The following is a 25,872-nucleotide window of genomic DNA, read 5'->3' as shown; positions in this document are numbered from 1 at the left end:
GGTTTTTCAGTGCATTTCATTAATAAAAGCTCATAAAATTGCTTCTCTGCCCTATTCTGCTTCAAATAGACAGGCTCTGGAAGAATAAAGTCACTAAATGCCCCTCACATATTGCACAAATTAAATAGCCATTGCAACCTCAGTAGGAAGTTCCATCTGCTACAGAGATGTGTATATCCCCCTGAAAAAAAAAGCTGCATCATATGCCACTATTTTTCCAGACAGCAAAGATATTTAAAGATATGCAACTGGTAAGTGGTCAAGCATTAAAGTAAAATTASACACAAAATATCTGATCAAACAGACATGTGCCTTTCTATTCCCATTTCCCATTATACAGCCCAAGCTGGATTTAATGGACACAAAATTTCCCATACCTCCTGATTCAGCCACATTTTCCAACTGCTATCTCTTTTTTAAGCCTGAAATACAAAATTCTCGTAGCCCAAACCAAAATATGTGGAAAGGGCATCAGATACACTACTCAGAATGCTGAACTTCCAGATCAGTACATTAAAGTGCAGTGTGCCATTCTTGCATCAGCAAAACCGAAGCATCTTACAGGGGCAGGCACCAAAACCTGATCATGTTTAACAGTGAGAAAACTCCATCCGCCTTGCATGGTAATGCTAATGAATCAAAGCCTATTCCTAAAAGACAAGCTCCAACAAGTGATTACAGTGATTATTATTCCAACTATTATTTGCTCCTGTATCAGTCCAGTTAGTATTGGACAGTATATTTACATCTATTTATTGTCACTGTGCATGTAAAGATGACTCACCCCCAAGTGTGATCTCTTGTGCTTGGACCAAAATCTGTGTAAAATCCTAGTCTTTCTCCTAGCCACATTGCTGGATCATGGTTTCCAATGAAYGGCTTAGAGGCATCGCTCTCTATAATAGTGATAAAATCTGCTTCTAAAATGAGAGAGGGGAAAAATAAAATATTTTCACATTTATAACTGTGAACTATAAATGGGACTTATAAATAACTACATATTGTCATTAATTCCCTTTTGATTACAGAGGGATGGACACAAGCCCTTCAGAAGWCAGCTGTGGCAAATTAACGTTGGCAACAAAGTCATGCCCAAACTTCTGGCTGCTGCAGGCCACACAACCTCTGATGAAGGTGTACTTAATTTCTGACTGCCACAGCTCATCCTGGTGCATAACCAGAGACACATGAGACTGCAGAGTACAGCTGGCCTGCACAGACCCTATGCAGACCATTTCAAAAGCACAGTCTATGCTTTCAACTTGATGAACTTCAACTTGAGATACTGTGCACACTCAACAGCACAGCAGCAAGTCTATGCTTTCAACTTGATGAACAAACACTACATAGCACATCTGCTCTTCCCTTCATCTACCAAATCCTATTGTGCTTCAAAGGGTCCTGTGCAAGACAGAGCTGCCTGCTGGTGCCAAAATGATTATTCAGTCCAGAGCAACCTAGCACCAGCCCCAAGGCATGGTAACAGAAGGGTTCCCAGCTCCAGTGAATCACTGACCATCCGCAGCCACCTCAGTTCCACACAGCACTGTGTACATGCAGAGGTGTGGTTTTGCCAGGGGAACATGATGGATTCCCCTACATWTTAGCTGCAGGATACAAGAAGAGCTATGCAGTCCCTCAAGTAACTGGTATCTAGGAAGACCTGCCCATGCCTGAAGGAAGGTGGGAGTCTGCAAGCTGCCCACAGGATGGCTGAATCATCCAGACTGAGCTTGACCAGCAGGTCAGTACAGGTGTAGCAGCAACAAATGCTCCCTTCTTGCTTYACTTATGCCCCACTTGGAGTGCTCTCCTACTCAAGACAGCAGATTGAGTCACCATTTCATCCACAGCCTTTCCACAAGGAATTACAATCACCCCATCCAGTGTAGAAGAGGCAGCTGCCCAGCCCGCTCAAGCTGCAGACCTGCTCGACCTCAATAACAGTCTTTTTCCCTATGGGAAAAGTGCCAAAGGATCAACTCCAACCACAAACACCTATGTGAGAATGCTTTGGTTTAACAGCCCCAGAACACTGGGCTGGGGCTGTATGTGGGATGTGTGAATGTTTCCTGATAAGAGCAAGAAACTTCTGCTTGCTTGCATGATTGCTCTCTCTCTCTCCTWTTGGCTGCCTCCATAGCTGACCCTAAAACTTGTACATGGAAGAAACATATAAATACTCAAATGTGCTTAATAAAGATGATCCTGCTAGATGAGAAGCAGAGGTCCATACTGTTATTCATCAATCTGCTACATCCAGCACCACTCCTTACACTGAAGATTTTTTGCTTCTGAAATGCCATATGTAGCAGTGAAAAGCATTGTCAGCAGAGAAAATGGTAGCTCAGAGTTCTTTAGAGTGGRTTCTCAGTTTTTTTCTTTCCACATCATTAGCATCCATGCTGATCACAGAAGCGGTAACTGAAACCATTAAGAAGGGTTGATAGATTCCGCCAGGGCAGACAGAAATTCCAGTCACAAAAGTCATTATATATTGTATTTTCACTATTCCAACAGAGACATGAGCCCAAGGAATGCACACTGCCACACCTTTAAAGACAAGCCCTATCCTGAAGCAGACAGTCACTCTTTTCTCTGTGGCTCTCAAAATAAGGAACTCTTCTTAYAAGAATTTCTAGCCTAACTTTGAATGCATTCATGAATGCATTTAGTGAAAATTTTAATGTAGCATTTTATGTAACGTAACATAAAACTCCAGAATACTGGAGTTTCCCAACTATTAGAAATTATGAATTTTTTAAAATTTTCTGCCTTTTTTACTTATGAATGTTTTTTTAGAAGTGATATTTCATTACCACTAAGAAATGYCAATGGACATAATCAGGTAATCACTTTTTCTAACGTTCATTTATTTAAACCATAGATACCAGAAAAAAACACATTCATTAAAATTAATAAATAAATATGTGAAGATTAAATACACATCCAAACATGAAGTATGGAATCACTTATGAACAAGAATACTGTAAATTTCAATTCATTTAATGTCCTGGTTTCCTCATATCACCAAACAGCCARTATAGCCCAGCTCTCTGAATCTTTGGTCATGAGACAATGCAGTGAATTATGCTAAAATCTGTCTCTCCCCTCTTAACTAACTCCTCTGTCTGTCTGCTACAAAATCAAGGCTTGCACAGGMGCACCTGTCAGTGCCTTCTCATTGCTGGGGTCTGTAAAGCCTGACCTGCTCAGTAAAGTCCTGTGGTGGACTGGAGAACAATGAATGCTGCACTGTCAGCACACACATTTCCTAATCTCTTGAACCACTTTAGATCACTTTAGTCCCCTGTTCACCCTATCTTATGGGTACTGCAGGAAAAAAATAACACTTGAAAGCACTACTTGCCAATTCCTTTCAATGTCCTCTGCAACAGAGCTACTCTGGAGTCCAAATTCTTTGTTTCCTATAGCTAATTTTCCAAACAAAATCCTGCTCATGAGCAACAGGCGAACACCCTTCTTTACAGTAAAATCATTACACTCAAGATACCAGCTTTACTATTCTTGTATATATTGCTCTGGTTCAGTGATGGAAACAGACTTGTCTGGTTCTGCTCTGCATTCACTGTTTAGGACATTTGAATTTCACMCCCTTTAGGACTTATATAATACTTCACATCTTAAAAAGCCCACTGAGAAGTTATAAAACATTGTATTTTATCCAAAAGGATATTTACCTTTGTAAATGCCATTGTATTTTATCTAATAGGATATTATTTCATTTATGCAAAGAATTTCTCTATAGACATGTAATTCATCAGAAATATGAGAAGAAAAATCTAAATAAGAAACAAAGTGTATCCACCAACCAGAAACCACTTTAAAACATATTAAATAAATTATCACCTCTGTGAATGGATTTTTGACAGAAGTGATTGTATTGGAACAGCTCACGAATTGAGGAGAAAGTCACTAAATGCAGGTTCTCGTGTTACTGCMRAAATGGACTCTGTTACCAAGCAGCKGTTTTCGCWTCTGTCTCTTCAGATGAATCCTTCCAAATACAAATGAAGTYGAGAAAGAAGCAGTTACCTGTCTGATTAAGCAAATTAGCTGATCCTTCCAAATTAGACCATCCTTCATTGTCATAACCAAACCTAAAAGGCCAGATCATAGCAGAAAAATCTCTTTTTGGAACCTCAAAAAACAAATGGAAAAAAAAAAAGTGAAATACAATTCAATTTTTATCTATTATAGCTTTGCAGTAAACAACATCTGACACATGGTGCCATAAAAGATATGCAAGAAAAGATGTTTTAACCAATATATTTTCCTGATAAGGCTGTCAGAATTACAAAATACTAAATCTGCTTATTCCTATTAACAAAGGAATAAGTCATCATAGTTAAAACAAATTTGTACAAGTAGCAGGAAAGAAATGAAGAGGAAAGAGACAACACATTTTTCATATTACTAAGAGCAAATACCCACTTTTTTTCCACACAGTAAGGTACTATAAAGCTGAATTTATTGTAAAAAGAAAGACAACTGTATGAATCTGCATGCATTTGTGAATCTAACACTAAACTTTGTGAGTGTCAACCATCTTGTTATTACCATTGCAATACCGATTTTCTTGCCAGACAGAAAACTGGAATCTTCTGATTTTTATCCAATTTCCAAAACTAGTCTTAGACTAATGTAAATTAACCAACTTTTCAGAGAGCTTCAATTAAGAGTTATTATATAAWATAGAACCACAGAATTCCTTCATCTGGAAGAAACCTCAGGAGGTTATCTGTTCAAACTTCCCCTACCTGAGTTCAGGCTGCTAATGGCGTTGTCCAGTTTCAATACAATTCAAAKAAACTAATTAATAAAAGTAATTTCCAAATTGAATATATAAGGCAAGAATCTCTTAAATTTTTGAAATATTTTTCCTTCGTACCAGCACTATAARTCTCCATAGACCCAGACATTTCAATTTGACATGGATCTATAAATTAAATTTTTGCATCTTCAATTCTGCATTAGTTTTGCTGAATACTTGGCTACTGGTACAAAGATTTCTTCAGCAACAATTGACCCACCTAAGCTATCACACACTCATTTTACTGTGTATTTGAAAGTTACCATTCTCACAAACACCCTACTCACCCCTTGTCCCAGCTTCTTCTGGTAAGTTTTATAACGTTGGCCCAATCCAAGCAAACCAACACCAACAAACAACCACAATACTTGAAAAACACAGAAAAAGTGTTTTTAATGCAAGAAAAAACACTGTTGTTATTATTGCTGCTAAACAGGACAGAATACACTGTTATTCTAAGGTGTGTTCTTCATAGAAAGAGAAATTTGTCCATTTGAGTTTCCACATATGCCAGTGGAATATCGGATCAAGGTAGAGTCYATTCATGCAGGATATGTATACGTGCAAACACACACTCTCCAAAACACCACATAGTGAGCAGATAAAATGTACCAAAACTCTTTGGAATAGTTATGTAAAAATTATACCTACTGAAGAATTCATTATAGGAGATGATTAAGAGCATCATGTACACCCTTGAGTGTTTCTTCTCTGTATGCAGGTATGCATTTGTGGTACACAATTTTTATTTTGTATTAATACAATGTGTGGAGTGGTCATTTGTTTGACACATTCTTAGAAAGGCACTGTGGCTTCACAGAAAGCATATTCAGAGCTTTCTCACTGCTCCTGTAGCCTTACAAATAACTACGGTGCACACTTAAGAGGTCTCACCATTTGGCACATTGTAATTTATGATCAAAGGCCTCTGCAGTTATTTCATTTACACAGTGGTATATGCTATGCACAATTTCAGTAACTCCAGTTAATTATTTCATATATTTTAAAAGATATTCAATTATTTTAATGCAAATTTCTGGAGAAGTTTTGTGCAAAATTTAAATACATTTTACAATGGATGATGTCCAAAGGRCATGTTACTTATGTTGGCACGTATCAAGCAATTTCATACCCTGCRAGACACAAAGATGCTTAGAGGGGAAGCTGAGGAAGAATACAAGTCTGGGCATGGTGAGGAAGTGCAAGAGGTACTGTTGCAATGTTACAAGATTAGCTGAGAAAGGGCTGTGTTTGGKGACAGGTAGTATTTTGAAATATTAATTCACTTTTGTGAAATGTTTCTTGGCACTTGAAATGGTACTGACATTGCCTCTGACAAAATCTCACAGGCCATGTTCTTCTGGCCACTGAGTATACAGTGTATACTCCATAAAGATTCCAGAAACAGCCCTGAAAAACTGAAGTACTAATGTCTCCTCCTTATAAATGCAACAATATGTACTCAAATGACAAGTTATTTCATCCAAAGTCATAGAAGAAGAAAAGATGCAGGAATTGGAATCTTCYGCATCCTGATCTCTGTAGGGTTACCATGCCCTAATGCCGAGCAATYACATTTTTTCCTCAGCCAATATTCCTAGAGTAATGGGAAAAGGAATTAAAATTATACTTACATAGTTTAATATAGTTTTTACTCTTTTTGAAGAGTGGTTTTTGATTGCTCTTCACTTCAAAGAAAGAGCTAAGGTCTTTCTTGGGTCCTGTTAGAAAGTCTATCCCAATACATAACATTATAAAACCTGTAAAAATATAARTAATTAGTTTCTTCATAGAGCTTTAACATATTAAACATTGCTCATAAACACATCATTTATAAATTCACAGCTGTTGTGTTACAACRCAGCAACTTTATGGCTCCAACAACRGAGATGATTCAAAGCACGGWTRMAGATAAATGTCATATCCAATGTGGCAATGCAGGAACTATAAGATTTATTGGGAGCACTCTCAAGTAAGGACTGATTAGCAGTACAGTTCCAGGGTATTGTGTCAAAAAGGCTAACACATGGATATAAATTATGCTAAAATCCTTCCAGGCCCCATTGATGGCTACAACACTCAGCTCCGCCCACCGTTTTCAAAGTTTACTGAAATTAACCTGGACAAGAACAATYGAGTTACACCTACATATTACAGAACCTTAAAATAACAGCTTGATGAAAAAAAGTGCATTGTTGACTGCAGATATCTATCATCTTTGCAAATGAACTGCTCTGTTATCATGATACAAGTAACACATTTTTTCATGTAAGAACTACAAAAGCAATTGCTCAATGYTTTGCTCTAAAACAGCGTAAGCAGACTGCAGCAGGTTGGAAGACCAATTTAACATGGCAACAATTTGTATTCTTGAATTCTGGAACCAACAGAAACAGTGCTGCATTTTAAGAATAGACACCTAACACACGTACAGATGCATTTTAAAAGCAAGAAAGCAACTTCAGTGAACCAACTGTTGCAATGCGTGGGGATGGTATCTTTTCAATAAGTAGCTCAGACTAACAGCACAAGGTTTTTTCCAATCCCTTACGAGATAAAGGACCCAATTACCTTCAAAGAAAGCATGGRAGGATAATGAATTCGATAAGAGCTCTGCTGGAGAAGATATATACCCTTAATATCTTTGTGGCATAGTTAGTTAATTATAGAAATCATTTTTTACTTCAGAGTTATAGCTGATTTGTTGCATTAGTTGTAGTGAAAGTTTGCAACCCAGGACACTGAGTATAGTGCAATGACTAAGGGGGCAACACAAAACCTTTCTCAAAGGGAGACTGATTCACAGCCAYTAAAGCTGATGAAGACCAGAATTACATCACATCAGAGTAGCAGCACAGAAGTTTTGAATATAAGGATCTTACTTCCATTGTCACTTTTCCTGGTGCMGTTCCCTACCCAAACTTCAGCAAGAGAAAGGCATGATATTGGACAGCAGAAGAAAGCAAGAAATAGCACTTGCACCTGAAAGAAACCAGAAGAAAACAAGCAGTTTGCCAGAAAGCCAAGCTGTGAGGGTAAGAGCAAAGCAACAAATATACATGGTTGGTCTCRTGGTATAATCTCTGACAATCAATAGGATGGCATCAAAAAGACACAAATTGGATTCTCAGGTGAAATTTAAACCCATGTAGTGCCATCAGCTGAGATGTATTCCACTCACAGTTTTCTTTTTACCAAAATTAGGGCATTCKCTGTGTTACTATCCAGTGATCATGCCAGGTAAATTAATCACAAGTGTCTATTTCAAAGTAAGAGAGAGGGATTTTGAATAAAAGTATTTCTTCTGTCAAAGTATTAAGAAAGCATTTGACACTCCTGTACCACATACTTTCTTAACTCTTAGAAATTAAATTTAACTAGCTAAGATAACTGCTTCTAAAGACKCCCCAAAGTACTTTCAGAACAAAGAAAATAATGCAATAATGGCACTAAACTCTCCTCAAAATATGACAAACTCAAATCCCTCATGTGATTGCTGTAAYATAAGTGAGTAAGAAACTGGAATAATTTGAAGTGGTTGCAAAGACATTTATGAAATATAAAACTCTTGGAGCAACAAGTCAAGCACAGCATTCATTAATCCTTTCCAAATAAAATATAAGCTAAGGTGTCACATTTTTTAAAATGCACCACACAATTAGCCTAAGACAATGTTTGGCATTGTTTAAATATAGTTAGTAAAATATGCCAATGAAACATGCCAGTGCCTATTGAGAAAATATTTCTGGAGACAAAACCAGGAAGGGTTGGTTTCCTTTCCACCTTTCCACCCTCATCAAGTGATCATTTTGCTAAAGCCTTTATATTTGCTCAACTGAGTTCTTCCTCATTTGCAAATACCTGACAATTTCYTTTGTTCCTGACTTGTTTCTGACACTGCAGGTTCAACTAAATCCCTCTAGATATGCTGGTGTGTCCACAAAGCATGGGGTGGAGCCACATGGAAAAGAAGCTCAGGTCTGAAAAGTAGACGAGCTAGAGCAGCAGGATGCTGCACTTTGCTCTGTTGAGCAGGGCTGAATAATGCACTGAATTATGTTACAGTCCCAGTAGCTACCCTGTCACMTGAGGCACCAGACAGACCTTAGGCAGCCAGAATACTTGTTTATTCACACCCTGGATCGAAGCCATATTTTAGGGTGGTTGATTAACATATATCTTCCTCCACTGYGGAGTTAGTTATCAGACATTTTCTCACTTTGTCATTTTCCCTCAACTGAATTCCATTTTCTGTCCATATTTTAGTCTATTTCTAACAGCAAAGAAACAAGTATATTATATTTTTGCATGTCTCATTAACTTTTGCATTGAAACTCTTGCCTGTTTTTACTGTTYGATAGTAAATCAAACAGCAACCGAGCATTTGAAAAGATTCTTTATACACTAGATGCATTTCACATGTCTGCCTGAGGCTCAAGCAAGCATATTCGTGTTTGTTCATTATCAGAAATGTACCTAAAAGAAGATGGGAGCTCTCTCTAATGTAAACTCCTCCAGGTACAAACTTGTAAGCTGTACACCATACACAGAAGAATAATTCAAGAACATATGTAAACATGGCTGTACTCATGGCTTTCCCAGGATGCAGACAGCTGACAAAGCGTCCAGCCAGCTGAGGCCACACACACATAGTAAAGACAGCAAGAATGGTGCCTGCAACAGCAGCACTCCAGGTGTGTAAATAAAGGAGACCAGCTGAAGATGCTAGACCTGTGAAGGAATAGAAAAGAGCAGAGTAAGTCTCAGTCGGGTATATTATCCACCATATTCATTTTCATATTCTGTCTAGGGAAAAAAACAGAGTCTGGAAAATATAATTGTGCTTTGCGGCCATGAAAACTGCATCACTGTAACAACAGTTACTCACAGTAGCCAAAGACAGTCTTTTATTTTCCCAATATTTCATTCTTTTAAACACTACTTTTAAAACAGCCTATTCAGCTGAAAGCAGCACAGCAAAAAGACAGCAGAGAAGCATCATTAAGAGCCAAAGCTGAACAGTTTTTCTTACACAGTTCTCAAATACAACAAAGAAGTGATGCAGTTCTTAAGAGATTAACAGATTGCCTGTTATGGAATTCTTTTATCATAATACAGAACAAATCAAATAGGGTAATAGAAAGAGAAAACATCTTTTCCTGATTTTCTCTCCCTGTAGGTAACCATATGATGGGCAAGAAAGCAACTATTAATCTCTTACTAACTGCAAGATCCTTGATTTACTATGCTTTCTTTGATTTGGGGATTTGACCCCAAGCAGAACATTAACAGAAACTCTCTACAGCAGGACAACTGCATTTTAAAACATTATTGTAGGTAAGAATATTTACTAACTGTCATACCATGAAGGCAAATGTACAGAAATACTTTTAATATTTAACTCTTATACATCAAGGTTCTTATCGTTTTTTAATCAACTAAAGAACCTTTCTATGATTGTTTTAAATAAGCAATGTGGGTACATCAARAATCAAATGTTCATACTTACATTACGATCTGCAGACATATTTCTTAACATTAAAACATGCAACAAAAGCTAAATTATTTGGGCAAAGGATGGTTTAAGCATTGGCAATTCTTGTGCCTTTACTGTGACTCTCCTGATATTTGGTATTTTATTTTGATTCCTGACTAGGAGAAAGTCAGTTTATATTAAGTTTCTTATCTTCAAGGTTGTGGAAAATGACTTGAAAGTCCTGGCTCTAAAGTGTTCCAAACCAGAAGGTGAATAAGAAAAACCAAAATAACTTGTCAWTTCCTTTTGTCCCTGTATTTTGATATGTCCCAATTTATTACTGAACATTTGTAGGAAGTACTGCTTTGTCTTAATATAAATATACAAATAATTAGCTAAGGCCAAAAAAATAACCAGATTTACAGGGGTTTAAACAGCACTTACACCATTAAATTTCACTCAAATGGGACTACAAAGTAAACCAAGMAGCATCCATCTATCCATGCTGAGAATGTATGGAAAACACACCTCTGCACAGTACAAGAGCAGATTTATTTTGATCTCCTCCTGCTTGTGTCATGCATCATTTGCTCCACAGAATAGCTATGCYATCCTCCTGAAAGTGGATTCCCAGTCCAGAACTTGAATCCCACTTCCCACTACCTAAGACTCACTATATGCACACYGATTCATAAATACATTGTTTCAGCAGACCTGCTTTGATGTTCACACTGCATTACTGCCTGCAGAACTTGGCAAAAAGAGACAGGAGGTGAGCATGTTAAATTACGTGTTATTTTGGCTCCTGTGGAATTGAGTGGCTTGAGTCATCTCAACCCTGTAACCCTAGATGTGACCTTATCACAGACTCACTAAGGTCGGAAAAGACCTCTAAGATCATCTAGTCCACCTGTTATGCAATGCAAATGGTCAGAACTGACAGGCTGCTCAAGGAAACAGAAGCTTAAAAGGKGGCTCTGAAAACAATAACACTGCTCTGAAATGGCCTGGAGATTTGGCCTGTAATCCTTMGTGAACTGGTCAGACACATCTCTACCACAGCCAGTGGCAGAGAAAAGGAAGCATTGATTAGCCACATTTTTTTTTTTTTTTTTGAGATGTGGGGTACAGTCAGAGGGCTTAAGTAAAGGGAACAAGGTAACAGACAAAATTTCTGCTTAAGATTTGCACGTACCTATGAAAAACCAGGCAAAACTGATGACAGAAGACCAGCTCCAAAATGAAAGCATCAGTCCATGAGCAAGACCCAACAGAACTGTACCTCTAATACAACAATAAGGAAAAAGAAAACATACACTAATACAATTTTAAAAACAGTTGGCATGAACTTCTAGATATACAGATAAGGGTGCTTGGTAATGTATTCTTCTGCTTTAAACAGAGGTAAATTTAGTTCACACCCTGCTGCATTTTCTTTATTGGATGTAAAAAACACCCAGATGAAAATAATGGCAATTTATTGTAAAGTATAAGTGAGCTGTGTTTCAGCAGCAAACACAGTCCACTGAAATCCTGGTACTAAGCACAAAAACAACTCAGAGAAAATGAGAGGGAAGAATCCACCCCAAAAATAAGTATTTTCTTCAYGTCAAATAAGGGATCCTACAGTATCTAACACTGCTAGCAGTCTTGGGTAGCTCATCTGTATACCAATTCCAAATGATAAACTCTGTCACCTGCCACCACATGTAGTTAACTCACAATAACTAATTTGGTCTCTTTCTAGATTTTGGAAGCTGAATGAACCACACACAACATTAAGACTATATTCTTACTAATCAAAACATCTACAGAAGTATAGATTTTCATATTTCACACAGTTTACTTTATGTGCATGCATCTCTGATCATCTCCTCTCTGAAGTTAACTGCTAGATTAATTTACTGCATATTACAGGTGCACTCCTTTCAAGAGTCCTTGAACCTCAGTCCTAATCTAAAAATTGTTTTGCAATGTGGCAAATCAATAAAAATAGTGCTGAAATAAAAATATCTCTGATTCAGAAAATTTTAAGATTTCCAGGTCTGGACTGAATGCTCAGAGATATCTAAAATGAAGAATTCTCTGTGTGAGAATTTTTTTCTCTAAAAAAAATTTTTTTCTCACTTTTTTTCTATTTAAATTCTTATACCATCATCTGGTTGACTTTTAATTTGTCGCCCACCACAGCACTGGATTTTGATTGTAATTCCGTTGTAGTAATAGTAGTAGTAATAGAAATAATAATAATAATAATCCACTTACCCATATGGATTAGGATCTGGACCTGTATGTGGATGTCCACTTACTGCCCATCTAGAAATTAATGAAACTTCCCCAAATATCCACAGAGTGAGAAACATGAGGCTGCCAAAAGCAATCCCAGATAAAAACCAACGAGGATGCGAAGCAGTCTCTCTAACGACATTAACAGTTTCATTTGTTTCTTGTTTCCTCTTGTSTCCACCTAGAATAAGAATAGAAATACAGCTAAGCAAACTGTCAAGTCCTAGTAGCATGACCTAGTGAGAAAAAGAAAYAGCCAAGATCACAAATTTACTAGAATAAATGACATGCACAAAAGCTATTTGATCTGTTTAGGATTGTATTATCAGAAATTGATAACACAAAAAAATTTAAAATCTCTTCTAACAACCCTAGGTCTGCAAAGCAATATATTCACCATAAGTGTACAAAAAATGACCTCCTGCCCACCTGATTATTTTTCAAAATACTGGAATTTAAATATTTAAATTGGCTTTGAAAATCAGCAGAAAAGTTATCAGAATTTGTTCAGAGGATTCTGTTCTCTGAAACTCTAAACTGTGATAAGAACAAAACCTGACACTTCCAAATAAGCCAGAAATAAACTCCCTTCCTTCTCCTTTTTTCCATGCACTTTAGAACGTCTCTCATCTAAGCAGAACGCAGCACCTTTAATTGCATGGACATATCACTATGTCACCCACAAACAAGACAGAGTTCCTTCTCAATCTCCTGCAGCAGATTCCCTTTCTAAATTCTGATGAAAGCTCAAGCTTCATTTATAACATGTAATGCAAGCTTACAAACAGTATGCATGATGCTAATTTATACCCTACTGCACATAGATAAGGTTTTATCTTTCAATTAATTCATTCAGGTTATACTGAGAAGGAAGGAGATTCTGATGATTTAACATGAGCTGCCTTAACTAACCAGCCCAACCTTGCTGTCATCCTCAGCAATACCATCTTCACAGTTTTTAAGTGAGCTTAGCCTATGCCAGCCCCCACCGCTGTGTACTCTGTCCAAGAACTTGGGCAAATTTTAGCCAGGACAGCCTGTCCACTCGTCCAATTCTTTCTGTTTATTTTGACATATCAGCTATTCCCMAACTTTGYCCCCCCTTCTCWGTCAAAAGATATGTGGTGGCAGAARAATTCAAAGTGCAAACTGAATTTGGAAAATAGCAAAAGCACCACAGATGTTTCATGCTGGAGTGACAATAACCCATTCTGGTTTTATTGGTCTAGCTTATGCCTTTGTTTGTGCTACTGTGATATTATTGACACTGCAACTAGGAAAAAGAGGCAGTTCCAGTACCAACTTATTACAGCTTGTATGAGTTGTCATTCCAGTTCTGCCATGTTATAGGCAAGATGGAAATACCCCATGACTTCTGAAGCCTGCAATGCTCATAAATCAGGTCTAAAACCAGACTGTGTTGGGGAAAAAAACAAAATCAAATAATCAAAACCCAGTGACACATAGCTGGGTATACTTCAGGTTCTTTTTACAACACTATCTTTTTGATATGCTTACCTGAATAAATTTGCTCCACTGCTGCCACAAAACCAATTACCAGTATGACAGTATTGGCAGCTTGTGAGCTCCAGACTGGATTAAGTGATGTATACCAGATACGAAGAACAAGGAGCATTATCTTGCCTAGCATGAAGCCCCATATCCTGATGAACCTGTAAGAATCAGTTTTTGAAACAGTGAGGCTATTCGGGGGGAAAAAAATCTTAACTTCTAGGNAAAATACTTTAATGCAAAGAAATGTCAGTTAAAATCCCATCAGTGTAAGAAAATACCTTTGCAAACTGTTTCCTGACCACCATGTTACTGTTTGAACCAGCAATGAAGAAGAAACACCARCAGCCAAGATGAGTAGTCTAATTGAAGCATTTGGTGCTTGGTATGATGCTAAGCTTCCTACAAACAAACACACACACACAGAGGTTGCTTTAATAGGCAACAGAGGTCAGGTAATAAGGATTTCCTGTGCAATTAGTTCAACATCATCTGTAGTTTGAACGGCTATACTATTCATCTGAAAACACATGACATTACACATTTTAAAACAAATCAAAGAAATGTAGGTATGCAAATAAAATGGGTATACATGACTTCATAGCAGTTATCATTTTCAAGGAAAAAAATGTATGAAGCAATTATCCAACAATTCAAACGATTGCCTTAATTTAAGTACTAAGGGTAATTGATTCCATAAGTAGGATATATGGATAAAATTTCTAAGCATACAGATACTCCTCAGCCATGCACTTACATAACTCAATAGCCATAAAGTTTTATGTACAGTGACTACTCCTTTCTAAAAGGGATATGGCTTTTGCCGCACTTATGAAAGTAAGCACACTGTGSCAAAAGCCAGGATCTTTATTAGACAGGAGCAGTCACCATACATTGTACAGCGATTAGTAATCAACTGCCTTAGCAGGTGTCAACAAGGCTTTCTCTGACCAGTATCTGGTCTCAGAGCGCTCACTACCAGCCTGTGCCATCTTATTATTGAAAACTGTCACTTTCCCAGTCACTGAAAGAGAGTATGTGCACACATCTTTGACATTTCCCAGGGCACAGTGACCTCACCTTACCAGCACTTTGAAACTCTTAGAGGTTTCCAATTCAAGTGACTGCAGACCACATATATTCTCGTAACTCAGTCAGCTTAGCAAATTCTGGCCCAGGACCAATGACAAACAGCAGGAGAAGCAAGACTATTATGCTACCAGCCATTTGCTAAGTGAGTATGAGTCAAACTTGAAGAGATGTTAAGCAAGTAATGTCAGAAGTGGCGTTGCAGATTCTGGCAGCACATGCTAGGAATCCTCCAACTGTTTGTTTACCTGCTCATTCTGCTTGGCGTAAAAGATGCAAAGCTTAGAGCCAAGAAGATAAACAAGACCAATGCATACTGAAGCTGTACTTGTAGGGACTTCAACAGAGGTTGCTGCACTGTGCGCACAGATTTCTGTCATTAAATTGTGCTGGCAATCCATAAATCTGCCTCTTGAAGTATTTCGTCATGTGCTCTACCGTGATTAAAGCTAGCATGGGTCTGCCAAGTTAGAGCAGACACACCTTTTGTTGCTGGGCAAGWACACCCAAGACTTAAAATATATTCATCCAAACACCCAAATTTAACATATGCTGTCTGAAGACACAGATGCAAACAGATACTACCACAGGGTACTTTGTTGATGTTTGTTTTCAAATAGAACACAAAATWAGGTAGAATGAAAGGATACAGAAATTAAAAGTTGCAGGGCAAACACAGCTTCCTTGAAAGGCAGAAGGAAACAGAACAGAACAAAAAAAATCATCCCCATAAATATTCTGGCTTTAGCTAAGCATGAAGACTTTTTGTATTTTTTGCCGTGAAATTGAAGACTGARTAGAATGGGGTGGAGCATGCATGGGGTACATTGTTCTGCCTGATAGTTCAACAAGTCCCTGAGGAAGGCCATGGCCTTTCTGAGAAGGAAAGAGTAAAAATAGAATGAATAAAAGTGTCTCAGTATGAAGGAGGAAAAAAAGCAGAAAGAATTGACAAACGGGGGAATCAGCATCACAGTATGATGGGATAGAATAAACATAAAGACCATCACAGACCTGTCACTGCTCTTTATTTAGCAGAACAAAAATTACACACTTTTAAGTGATTTCCATCTTTTTTGGTAAAGTGAGCTAGTAAACACAGCAAGGTGATCTGAAGGATTAATCTCAAATAAACATGGTAAATTTTGTGTTACTGTCACATAGGAAGGAAGGTAAGTTGCAATTTTAAATGCTTACACTCCTAGTTCCTAAACTAGAAGATCTTGCAGAAAGAAATACACAGAGCAGTGCTACAGGAAGCTGAAGTGGAAGACTGTGCTCACTGGGAAGCTTATTACAAAACAAGAAAAGTATTAAGATGGATATAATGGGAAGAGTAGGAAAAGRAAAGAGCATGGTGAGACTATACTTCATCAAAATCAATGATACCAGCAAACTGTTGTAGTATTTTTCTAGAGATAAAGAATAGGAACTCTTAAAAAAAATACATAGGGAAGGAAAATAAGATGATCTTACTCTGCCTTCCAACAGTAAAAAGGAAAACTATAAGGAAAGTGATTATCTGACTGTCATCTTATATTGACAAATGAGGAGCCAGAAACTGCTGCTTCTGAAACACATCAGTCAGCAGAAGCCTTTTTACCTCTACACAGGATGGAGACCCTTGTCTCCTCTGAGTTCATCCAGTGTGGACAAGTCTTCAGCAATAACTTACTTCTGAACATGGCTGTAACTGCCAAACCTTCCCCCAAAAAACTTTCAAAAAATCAACAAGAGCTACAATTTGCAACAAAGTGGGAAATCCAACAAGTCTCGGATTAAGGAGGCACATGTGGGATGGGTAATGGGGCATCTTTTTCCTGAGTTTAAGATCAAACTTTCTTCTTGAGCAACTGACAATCTTAGAGTTATTTCATATTTAGCATGAGCTTACAATCCCATCATTATGCTACAGGCATGTAGGTACACTTAATCTTTAAAATAYATTCTTAGAAGAAAAAAAATGCCTCAGAAACTAAAAAAGAATGTTTTACTCACAGAAGACTACTTTCGTAACAGTCCCAAGCTGTTCTGTGATGTCTCATCTCTACCCATTGTCACCATACAAAACACCACCTGCTCTGCTGATATTTGTGTGGTACTGAAAACACCTTTCCTATTGAGCATCACTCATACTAAATTAAAGGCTCCTGGAAATAGAAGTAAAATGATATTTCTCTTTAATTATGCAATACAATGGCTGCAAACAATGTTTCTCTGACTATAGCCAGAAGKGTGAGAGGAAAAAATAAACCAACAAAACATGAGTTTGGGGAGAGCAAGAACTATTCTTGCCTCTTTTTGTAATCATCTGAATTTTAAGGCAATTGGAATGGTTCTTATGCATTGAAACCAAAAYGGAATTTATAACTCGCTGAAGTGTGTACTTACCAACCATAGTCAATCTCAGAAAGGCTAGGACATACTTATTGTTAGCCAGCCKCCAAAAAGGGCCAATTGTCAAGAATACTGGAGAAAAGAACGCAATGGCAAAAACTTCTAGGCCTGTGAGTGCCAATGTCTGAAGGGGGAAGTAGTAGATCATTGGTGGCAATGCATGGTAAAGAGACCAAGAAATGTAGCCTAAAAAGGGGAAAAAAAGACAACAAAAAAAAGGAAAACCTCATCATGTATTTTCAACAGAAGATTTTCTGGAGATTACTTTAAAAGTACTATTTTATAGTTCCACATAGAGACTTATAAATGTATTTGAAAGTAGTTCAAGCAACAACTGCCACTTTCTGTGAAAAAAAGATAAAATTATTATTTCAAGTTAAACATATTTTCCTAGGAAATAGAACAATGAGAACAAAACAGCTCTTCCCCCATTCAGACAGTAGCTCCTTCTTTGATCCTCAGTGAGGAAGTGTTCAAGTTCAGAAAGGATTAATGTTCAGAGGCTGACTAACAGGCAGCCTGCCCAGAGTCTCAGGGCTCCTCAAAGGCAGAAAGATGGCTAAAGCAATTATTTTATTAAATTGGCGTGCTGCTCTCCCCTGGAGACACGTTATCCAGGCACACGAGCACTACGCTCTGAGTTTCCACGCTTTGCAGGAGATGAATAGAGCAGACAACCCCGCGGGTGCTGGCGACCACCGTCGGCGCTCTGCCTTGGGCAGGGCAGCACAGGATCGGCTCTGTACACCTGACACAAACACTTGGCCGGGAGCAGCAATAAATCCTAGGCTGATTCCAGAGAGAAAAGGTATTCCAGCACTAGAGGGGAAAAAAATGACCCTAAGAAGAGCACTCAGATGTGAGCACTATTTACTCAGTTCCGGAGGGAAGCTGTTCATCGGCGACACCCCTGCAGGTTCGGTGAGCCCCGCGTCACCTGCCGCGGCTGCCCTGCTACGGCCGGTCCTGGCTGAGCCCCCCGCTGCCCTTAACCGCGGYCCCTCGCCCCCAGCCCCGCAGGGCGGTACCGCCGCCACCTACCCAGGACACTCTCCGAGAGAACGGCCTTCCACAGGGGAAACATCGCCCCGGCGCTGCCCGACTCGGCGGGGGCTGCGTCCCTCTCCCCGGGAGCCGAGTCCCGAGTGCCCGGGAGGGTGCGGCGGCGCGCCCGTCCCGCCTCACGGAGCCGCGTCCCGCGGTGGGGGCGGGCAGCCCGCACGGCCGGAGCGCGTTCCTCACAGCCCCAGGAGAGCTCGCCCCTCCGCTCACGGGCCAGCAAAGGTGCCCCGAATAGTCACACCAGCAAGAAAAAGAAAAGCGAGACGTTGTCATCGCACAAGCTGGCGGGCGGAGAAAAGAGGAGCTAACCCACTTGGCAGCTTGGATAAATACATGGGTGATTACGCGGAGTTCGGGGATGTCCGAAATAGTACTGTGCTCACCTTTGCGAAATGCGAGTTGTTTTATAGCGGAGTACGGATTTCTGGTAAGCAATGCTGTCTACAAAAGGCACCAAAATAAGCATTTCGTTTGCTGGGATTCCTGAGTAATTACGTTTGTTCATTTTAGAAGAAATCATGAGTTAAATCGACCCAACTATGATCACAGATGTCAAGTTCTGGCAAAAGGATTACATAAGCAAAATCTGAATTTTAGAACTTTATTTTTGTCGTGAAAAGTAAAACTGTGAATATGAGCGAAGAACTATGAAGTCCTTTTGCTGTTGGATTATTTCATCTTAAGTTTTATTGATCRTCATGCAGCACCTCTGTGGAACTGACATCAGTATTTTCTCATTTGTGTTAAAACTGCTGTCCCATTCTAAATAAACCTTATGGTATGTATTTTCTTTCCCTGGTTTGTGAAACACTAAACCCACAGGAATAAATTGTAAAAACCTGGCATCTATATGATCTATTATTAGCAATAAAGTCTGGAAAGGCACGGTACTAAACTAAATTTTGTCCAAATAATCTCAAAGTCAAGCAATTCATTTACCCTGAAGTATGATTTGGTTTGGCTAGCTGCAAAAACTCCACTGAATTTTGGCAGCTATTTGAAAACATATATATGTTTAAAATGTCCACAAAAGAAGTGTTTTGATAGAAAAGTTGACCTCACTAGGGAGGAAAGAATGAGACTCATAGATTTAATGAGCTTTTCTCTGTTTTCTCCAAGTTCTATAACATTAAGGCATCTTTCGTTTTCTTCATTTAAGAAAAGTTGAACCAGAATAGYCACCACTTATCACTGGTTCAGATGATGACATCATTTCATCTTGCTGTGGYGTGATATTAATGGAACTTGGAAGAYGTGATCCTTGGCCAGAGTAAATGCAGAAAACGGCTGCTTTTGGAGCTGCATAGCAGGAATGTGAGGCTCCTAACATGTATTCAGCCAACAAATACTTGAAACAATTTTGCAACACTTTTTGCAATTACAGTATCTTGCGTMATGGTTCAGAGGAGGAGTTCCAGTAAAACCAGACATGACTGGAATTGTGAACCTAACGTGCTTRTGCAGCTTCCATTAAACTCATAATGCAATGAAAATAATGCACATCCTGACAAATTTATCCATTGTATTCTGGGTACTCTCTCTGAGATTCTTTGTAACTACTAAATTTGGCTTCACATGTCACAAAGTTACATTTTGAGCTGATTTACATATAAGCATAAGAGCAAAAGAGGAGAGAGTTTTCAGATGTAATGTCTTAAATACAAGAATCAAYGCTTGCAAGGTGTTTAGTTACACATACATGTGTAGGAATGCCTTTCACTATATCTTTTTTATTCTTGGAGTACCACATGTGTACCTGATAAAGAAAAAAAGCAAAAGCATTCAATCTTTACAGGAATACAGTGATGGCAAACCAGCAAAGTTAAGCAAACATACTACATAGGAATTTCCACTCACAGAAAATAAGCATTTTATAGGATAAAGGAGGGTAGTATTTAATACTCCCCTACCTTAAGGCAGACATAAAAGATTATCTGAATTTAACAGAAAATAAATTACAGCCCTATATTTGTATCAGTTTACAGGGGTAAACTTTTCTAAAGCCAGTGATTGTAAAAAAACAATGCTTTATTTGGGTTCAAATTATAATACAAGCATGTTTTGAAACCCAAGTAAACGCTTGGAATTTAAAAGAACTTTCAGACCCTTGGGAGAATTTGTCTTTTCATATTGTCCAGTAGAGATGTGCCYGAATGGGCATAGTGAAGAAGCAGACAAAAGTGCTAGGCAAACAGGGGAAAAATCATGAAAGCATGAGTACAGATTAGGATTAAAACAGAGACTGGAAAAAAAGTGGGTGTGGATGAGTTTACAGTTGGGCATGTGTCACAGTCTCTGTAAACACAAAGACATTCAGGTCTGTGCAATCATTTTGCTAGGTTCTTCACACTGAGAAGAGGAAATCCTATATCTTGAACATCTCATAATTGCCAGCTATTCATTTCTACTAAAAGATAGGCCATACCAAGTACAAAATAGATAGAAGTACATCCAAGAATCAGCCAAGACACAGAAAACTTACATGATTTCTTTTAAGTAGCAAGGACAGTTTAATGTTTTACTCAGAAGTATATTGACTGTTTCCTGCTGTGACTTTTCATGTCTTTTCATTYGCCCTTAACTCCTGCTCCCATCAGCATGAGAACAATGCCCTGCCGTGTAAATCTTACTTGGTTTTCCATGCTTGGTTACGGTTACAAAGCAAGGGGGTGGAGCTTTGTTTCCTAGGGAAATTTTAAGCAATGAACAGTGTTCGATTTTGTTTAGGACAAATAAACCATATTTATCCTGCGTGGTAATAGTTCTGCCAATCCTTGTATATATAAGTGGAGTGTTTCTGCTAAATATGACACTGGAAATGCTTTCCTTTGGTGAATGTGGTGAACCTCAGGACCCTGGCAACGCTTTAGTATTTTCTAAGAGGTGCTTCAGTCAAGCAGCCAGAACCTGTAAACCTTCCCTGAGTTTGTGAAATCTCAGTCCTTGATCTCTTTCTATGTTGACAACAGATAATTACTCACCCAAGCATTCAACCCCATATTAGTTGGTTTATTTTTGGTATCACTTGGGGTTTTTTTTTCTTTGATATGTAAAGTTGGGTTTGTACTGGGTGGGGTAAGAATCTCTCTTTTGCTTTGTRTTTATTCTTCTCAATCACTACCATTTATTAATTTCTGTCTATTATCTTCTCTCAGTTTTTGTAATTCTGAAGAACTTTCAGGTAAATCTAGGAAATAAAGAGTGTTTGAACAACATATTCCATTGTGATAACCAATTTTACATTTAAAGTTAAAATTAAATAGAAGTTTAAACTGATTTTCAATAGGCATTTTTGCACAGAAAGGTGCAAGAATCCAAATAGTCCTATCTCTAGACAATCACTTTCCCCAAGCACACATATGCCCCATGAGAAAATTCTCATTSCAGTGCTCTTTCATTTTATCTTCAGTTTAACCTGGACCAGTTAAGAAGTTATTGGTTATTAAGTACTMACCCCACATGGGATTTTCTTGTGTATTGTATTTTTCAGGATAATATGTAGCCAGGATCTATTTAATAGTTTTCATGTATGTTTTCAAGAATACCTTTTAGATCCCAGGAAGTATTAGATACACTTTTAAGAGTTGTTTTAGGACATCACTCTTGCCTAGCCTTCATGTGAAAAGCACATTTTGCAGCAGCAATGTCTGATCCTCTGATTTGGCAGGCAAGAATGGGAGAATAATCTGGTGAAAGGGGTTTCAAGTRGCCAAGACTAGAAGCTGAAAGCTTTTAGGAACTTAAGAAAATTAACTATGACTTATGTTCCTTATGAAACCGAGATACCAAGGGCATTCAAAAGGAGGAAGTTTAATGGTGATCTCACAGGCTGCGCACTGAAGTGTCACATCACCATTTATCACTTTACTGAAAACTATTGTCTTGCTGTGAAAAAAACAAAGCAAAAAAGGGAGGYTGGACCAGATGATCTCCAGCGGGCCCTTCCAGCCATAAGGATTCTGTGATTCCGTCAGTTACTAACGCATACCCTCGCTAAAAGAGCGTTCTGAATTTCATGGGGGAAATACGAGAAACACGAACTTTTCTTGGCGTGCTCGCTGTTTTTTGTACCGGAGCAGCCCACGGGGAGGCGAGAAGCGCTCGTGTAGCAGCAGATGCCGGCAGGAGCGAGGAGCGGGGCCGTGAGGGGAGCGGGGCGGGCCCTGAGGCGGCTCTGTCGCTGCRCCCCGCGGCCGGGAGGTGGCGCTGCGGGCCGTTCCCCGCCCAGCGCGGCTCAGCCCGGCGGGCGGACACGGGATGTGGCCGGTCCCCGCCCGGCCGGGGCTCCGGGACTGCCGGGCTCGCTCGCTCGTTCGTTTCCGGGGCTGGCCCGTTCCGCTTCCTTCCGCGGCCAGAGGAAGGTAAGCGCTGCTGGGGGCTGCGAGTGTGACTCCTCCTTTCCGCGCCGAGGGCTGAGCGCCGCGGGGGTGGGCTGGGGCCGGGGCCGGGGCGTGGCTCTCGGCGGCCGGCCCGGGGCAGGCAGCGGCTGCTCTGGGACATCTGCTGCCAGAGCCTGGCGGCACCGTTACCCGGCGGTTCAGGAAGCACATTGAGGTGTCCAGAGAAGAGCAACGGAGACGTTAGAGGGTCTGGAGTACAAGTGCTGTTAGGAGCGGCTGAGGGAGCTGGGGGTGTTTAGCCTGGAGAAAGGGAGCCTCAGGGGAACCTTACTGCTCTTTGCAGCTACCTGGAAGRAAGGAGGTTGAAGTCAGGTGGGAATTGGTCTCTTCTCCCAGACGACTAACGACAGAACAAGAGGATRTGGCCTCAAGCTGTGCCAGGGGAGGTTCAGGTTGAACGTCAGGAGCAATTTCTTCACTGAAAGGGTGATTAGACATCGGAATGGGCTGCCCAGGGAGGTGGTGGAGTGGACGTGGCAATCAGTGCTATAGTCTGATTGACAAGGTGGCGTTAGGTCATAGGTTGGACGCGGTGATCTCAGACGTCTTTGCCACCCTGATTTGTCTGTGATTTTGTGAAAGCAGCRCTCTGTGCTGGCCGGGGTGAGGGCACTGAGCAGCTGCTGCAGGGCTGTGCGAGCCTGGGCCATTCCTCAGTCCGTGCTGTCAGTCGTTGGGAGGGAGCTTTTCACTGGTGACCTTGTGCAGCTGCTCTGTAGACTCTGCTTTGAAATAAGAGCCTGGGTTTGAAACAAAGAGCCAGTTCAGATAGGTGTGAATCATCATGTCGGGTCTTGTCATCTGCCGTGTTCCTTACAATGCTCCCTGAAGCGCCTCTCTGAAACCTTCAATGAGTTGTCTCGGTGATGAGTGGTGCCTGCCTTGAGGCATCACAGCTCACTGCACGTACCGGTTAACATGCAATTTTGGCTCCCCATTTCTTCCGCCGAATACTGATAGAAATTATGTGGTCACCATTCCTATTCAGAAGGAGGTTTCTAATTGAAAATAGTATGTGAAGCTGACAATTCTCACATTTGAAAAACTAAGCGATCTTCTTGTATACTGCTTTTTTATCATCCCATTAGATGCATTGAAACCATGAGATTTTCCAGGAGCCTAATACTATAGTTTTCTTCTGTAAATGAATAAATGGTCCAGAACACTTCTTGCAGAAGATGGATACTTTTTTTTTTTTTAATATTTGATCCTTGCAAACCACGTTGATTTAATCTCATATTATACAGGTATTTCACTAAAACAGAAYAATATATAGGAAATTCTTCCCAAGGCAGCTTACACAACATACAGTTACTTGTTATTATTACACAAAGAATTACATATGAGGTTGAGAAAACAGCAAGGACTATTACAGAAAATTACAAGAAAATTACATTTCTTCAGTAAGCTATGGCAATGAAGTTATTTTCTGGGATGACAGTTGTCTTTCTGAGACACAGGGCCTCAAAATACTGGAACACTTTTACATTCCTTAGATAGGAGACAATATGTCTACTAGGTATGACTATTAATAATTCAGTTACATAATATTTTGATTATCTCAACTCTGTCTCTGTATTTCATTCTTGCCAGTATAGCTTTCAGCCCATGTAGGAATTGTACCATGAGGCTGCTTAAAGGGCTAAATATTTTTGAGGTTCTTTATTAAGCCGAAGCATTAGCATAGTTTGAATACTTATAATTCAGAAGAAATGTGTACTTAAAACAATGTAGGAGGCCAATGGCAAACTGCAAATCTTTATAGTCTTAATTTATACCCCTTTGTTTTCCTTTATTTTTTTTCTCCTGTGACTCAGCTGTTTTATCACTGAGAAAAAGACAAGCACTTTAAATCTGTTGCTACAGTTAGAAACTGTTTCCAGTGATTATTTTTCTGCAGCAGTCTGCACAAGTAGGCTTTGTGAGTAGATAAGAATAAGGAAGCAGATAAGAATAAGAAAATTTGATTCATTTTTGATTGACGCAAACCTCTTTAAAGTTTTATGTATTTTTCTCACGTTTTATGTCCTTTTTTTGCATTAAGTGACAARAGACTGATGAAAATTACATTGCTTTCGGACAGATTGAGGAAGACAGTGTAGAGCTGTGAGCTTTCCTATAATATGGGTTTTCAAACCCACGTTTATTCAAAGACACAGTGACCATTGTCATTTTTGCAAGTGTCTAAGAAAAAAGTGCAGATAGGTGTGATTTAAGTTTTTTTACCAAGGGTAGAGGAGATTATGTTGGTTCTGTTCCATTACTTTATAAAGCTCTGCTGTCTGAATATCTAGTGTATGTGAAGCAGACATTGCTTGAACTTTAYAGCTGTGTAACTAACCCCAAAATAAATGCAGGAAGTGTTTTTTACAATAATATTATGAATGCCAAAAAAACATTCAGGTTAATAAATTGTTGCATATCTTTTCTGTTAACTCTGCCCTTCTCAGTCACTTTAGCCTTGCTCRGTGCCACCATTCTCAGAAGGTACTTTCAGAAAAGCATTAGTGCCCTCTGTGTTAATAAAGTGCCAGACCATGTAGCAAAGTGCCAGGTAAAAATCACGATTTAGGTGTTTGAATTAGTCTAGAAATAAATAAGTTTCCTTCTTGCTTCTCCCTAGCAGCACAGTTCTCAGGCATGGAAGACCACAACTTTAAAACTCTTTGGAATCTATTTATTCTTTTGTTTGATTGTTTATTTTAAAGGATGTTTGTAACTGAATTGTGGAAATGCAAATGTSGTTTGTGATAGGCTTGTCTGGTGGGTCCCATGGAATCCAGGCTTCAGATGATGGCAGTGAGGATAGAAGCAGT

The 25,872-nt window shown here is 39.3% G+C and overlaps 2 protein-coding genes across 4 annotated transcripts in view; one reads left to right on the top strand and one right to left on the bottom strand.

The window, feature by feature from the left end:
* Window positions 1-18,960, bottom strand: part of CWH43 (cell wall biogenesis 43 C-terminal homolog) — a 29,017-nt gene extending 10,057 nt beyond the window's left edge. Inside the window, exons 1-11 of the mRNA XM_057366782.1 lie at window positions 18,636-18,960; window positions 17,589-17,780; window positions 14,390-14,510; window positions 14,115-14,269; window positions 12,576-12,777; window positions 11,506-11,594; window positions 9,311-9,565; window positions 6,469-6,594; window positions 5,122-5,201; window positions 4,057-4,162; window positions 785-920 (exon numbers count right to left, since the gene is read on the bottom strand). Of these exons, the coding sequence (XP_057222765.1) occupies window positions 785-920; window positions 4,057-4,162; window positions 5,122-5,201; window positions 6,469-6,594; window positions 9,311-9,565; window positions 11,506-11,594; window positions 12,576-12,777; window positions 14,115-14,269; window positions 14,390-14,510; window positions 17,589-17,780; window positions 18,636-18,678 (1,505 nt within the window). The 5' untranslated portion in view covers window positions 18,679-18,960. The remainder of the gene's footprint in view (window positions 1-784; window positions 921-4,056; window positions 4,163-5,121; window positions 5,202-6,468; window positions 6,595-9,310; window positions 9,566-11,505; window positions 11,595-12,575; window positions 12,778-14,114; window positions 14,270-14,389; window positions 14,511-17,588; window positions 17,781-18,635) is intronic.
* A 3,915-nt stretch (window positions 18,961-22,875) lies between these two features.
* Window positions 22,876-25,872, top strand: part of OCIAD2 (OCIA domain containing 2) — a 12,821-nt gene continuing 9,824 nt past the window's right edge. For all 3 annotated transcript variants that reach the window (XM_057366780.1, XM_057366779.1, XM_057366781.1), the window contains exon 1: window positions 22,876-23,017. The gene's annotated coding sequence lies outside the window, so the exon portion shown is untranslated. The remainder of the gene's footprint in view (window positions 23,018-25,872) is intronic.

This window comes from Malurus melanocephalus, unplaced genomic scaffold (assembly GCF_030028575.1).
Source record: "Malurus melanocephalus ecotype Western Australia unplaced genomic scaffold, MMel_1.1 scaffold_71, whole genome shotgun sequence".
NCBI lineage: Eukaryota > Metazoa > Chordata > Aves > Passeriformes > Maluridae > Malurus > Malurus melanocephalus.
The sequence above is the reverse complement of the archived record's forward strand: the minus strand, read 5'-3'. Positions and strand labels throughout refer to the sequence as shown.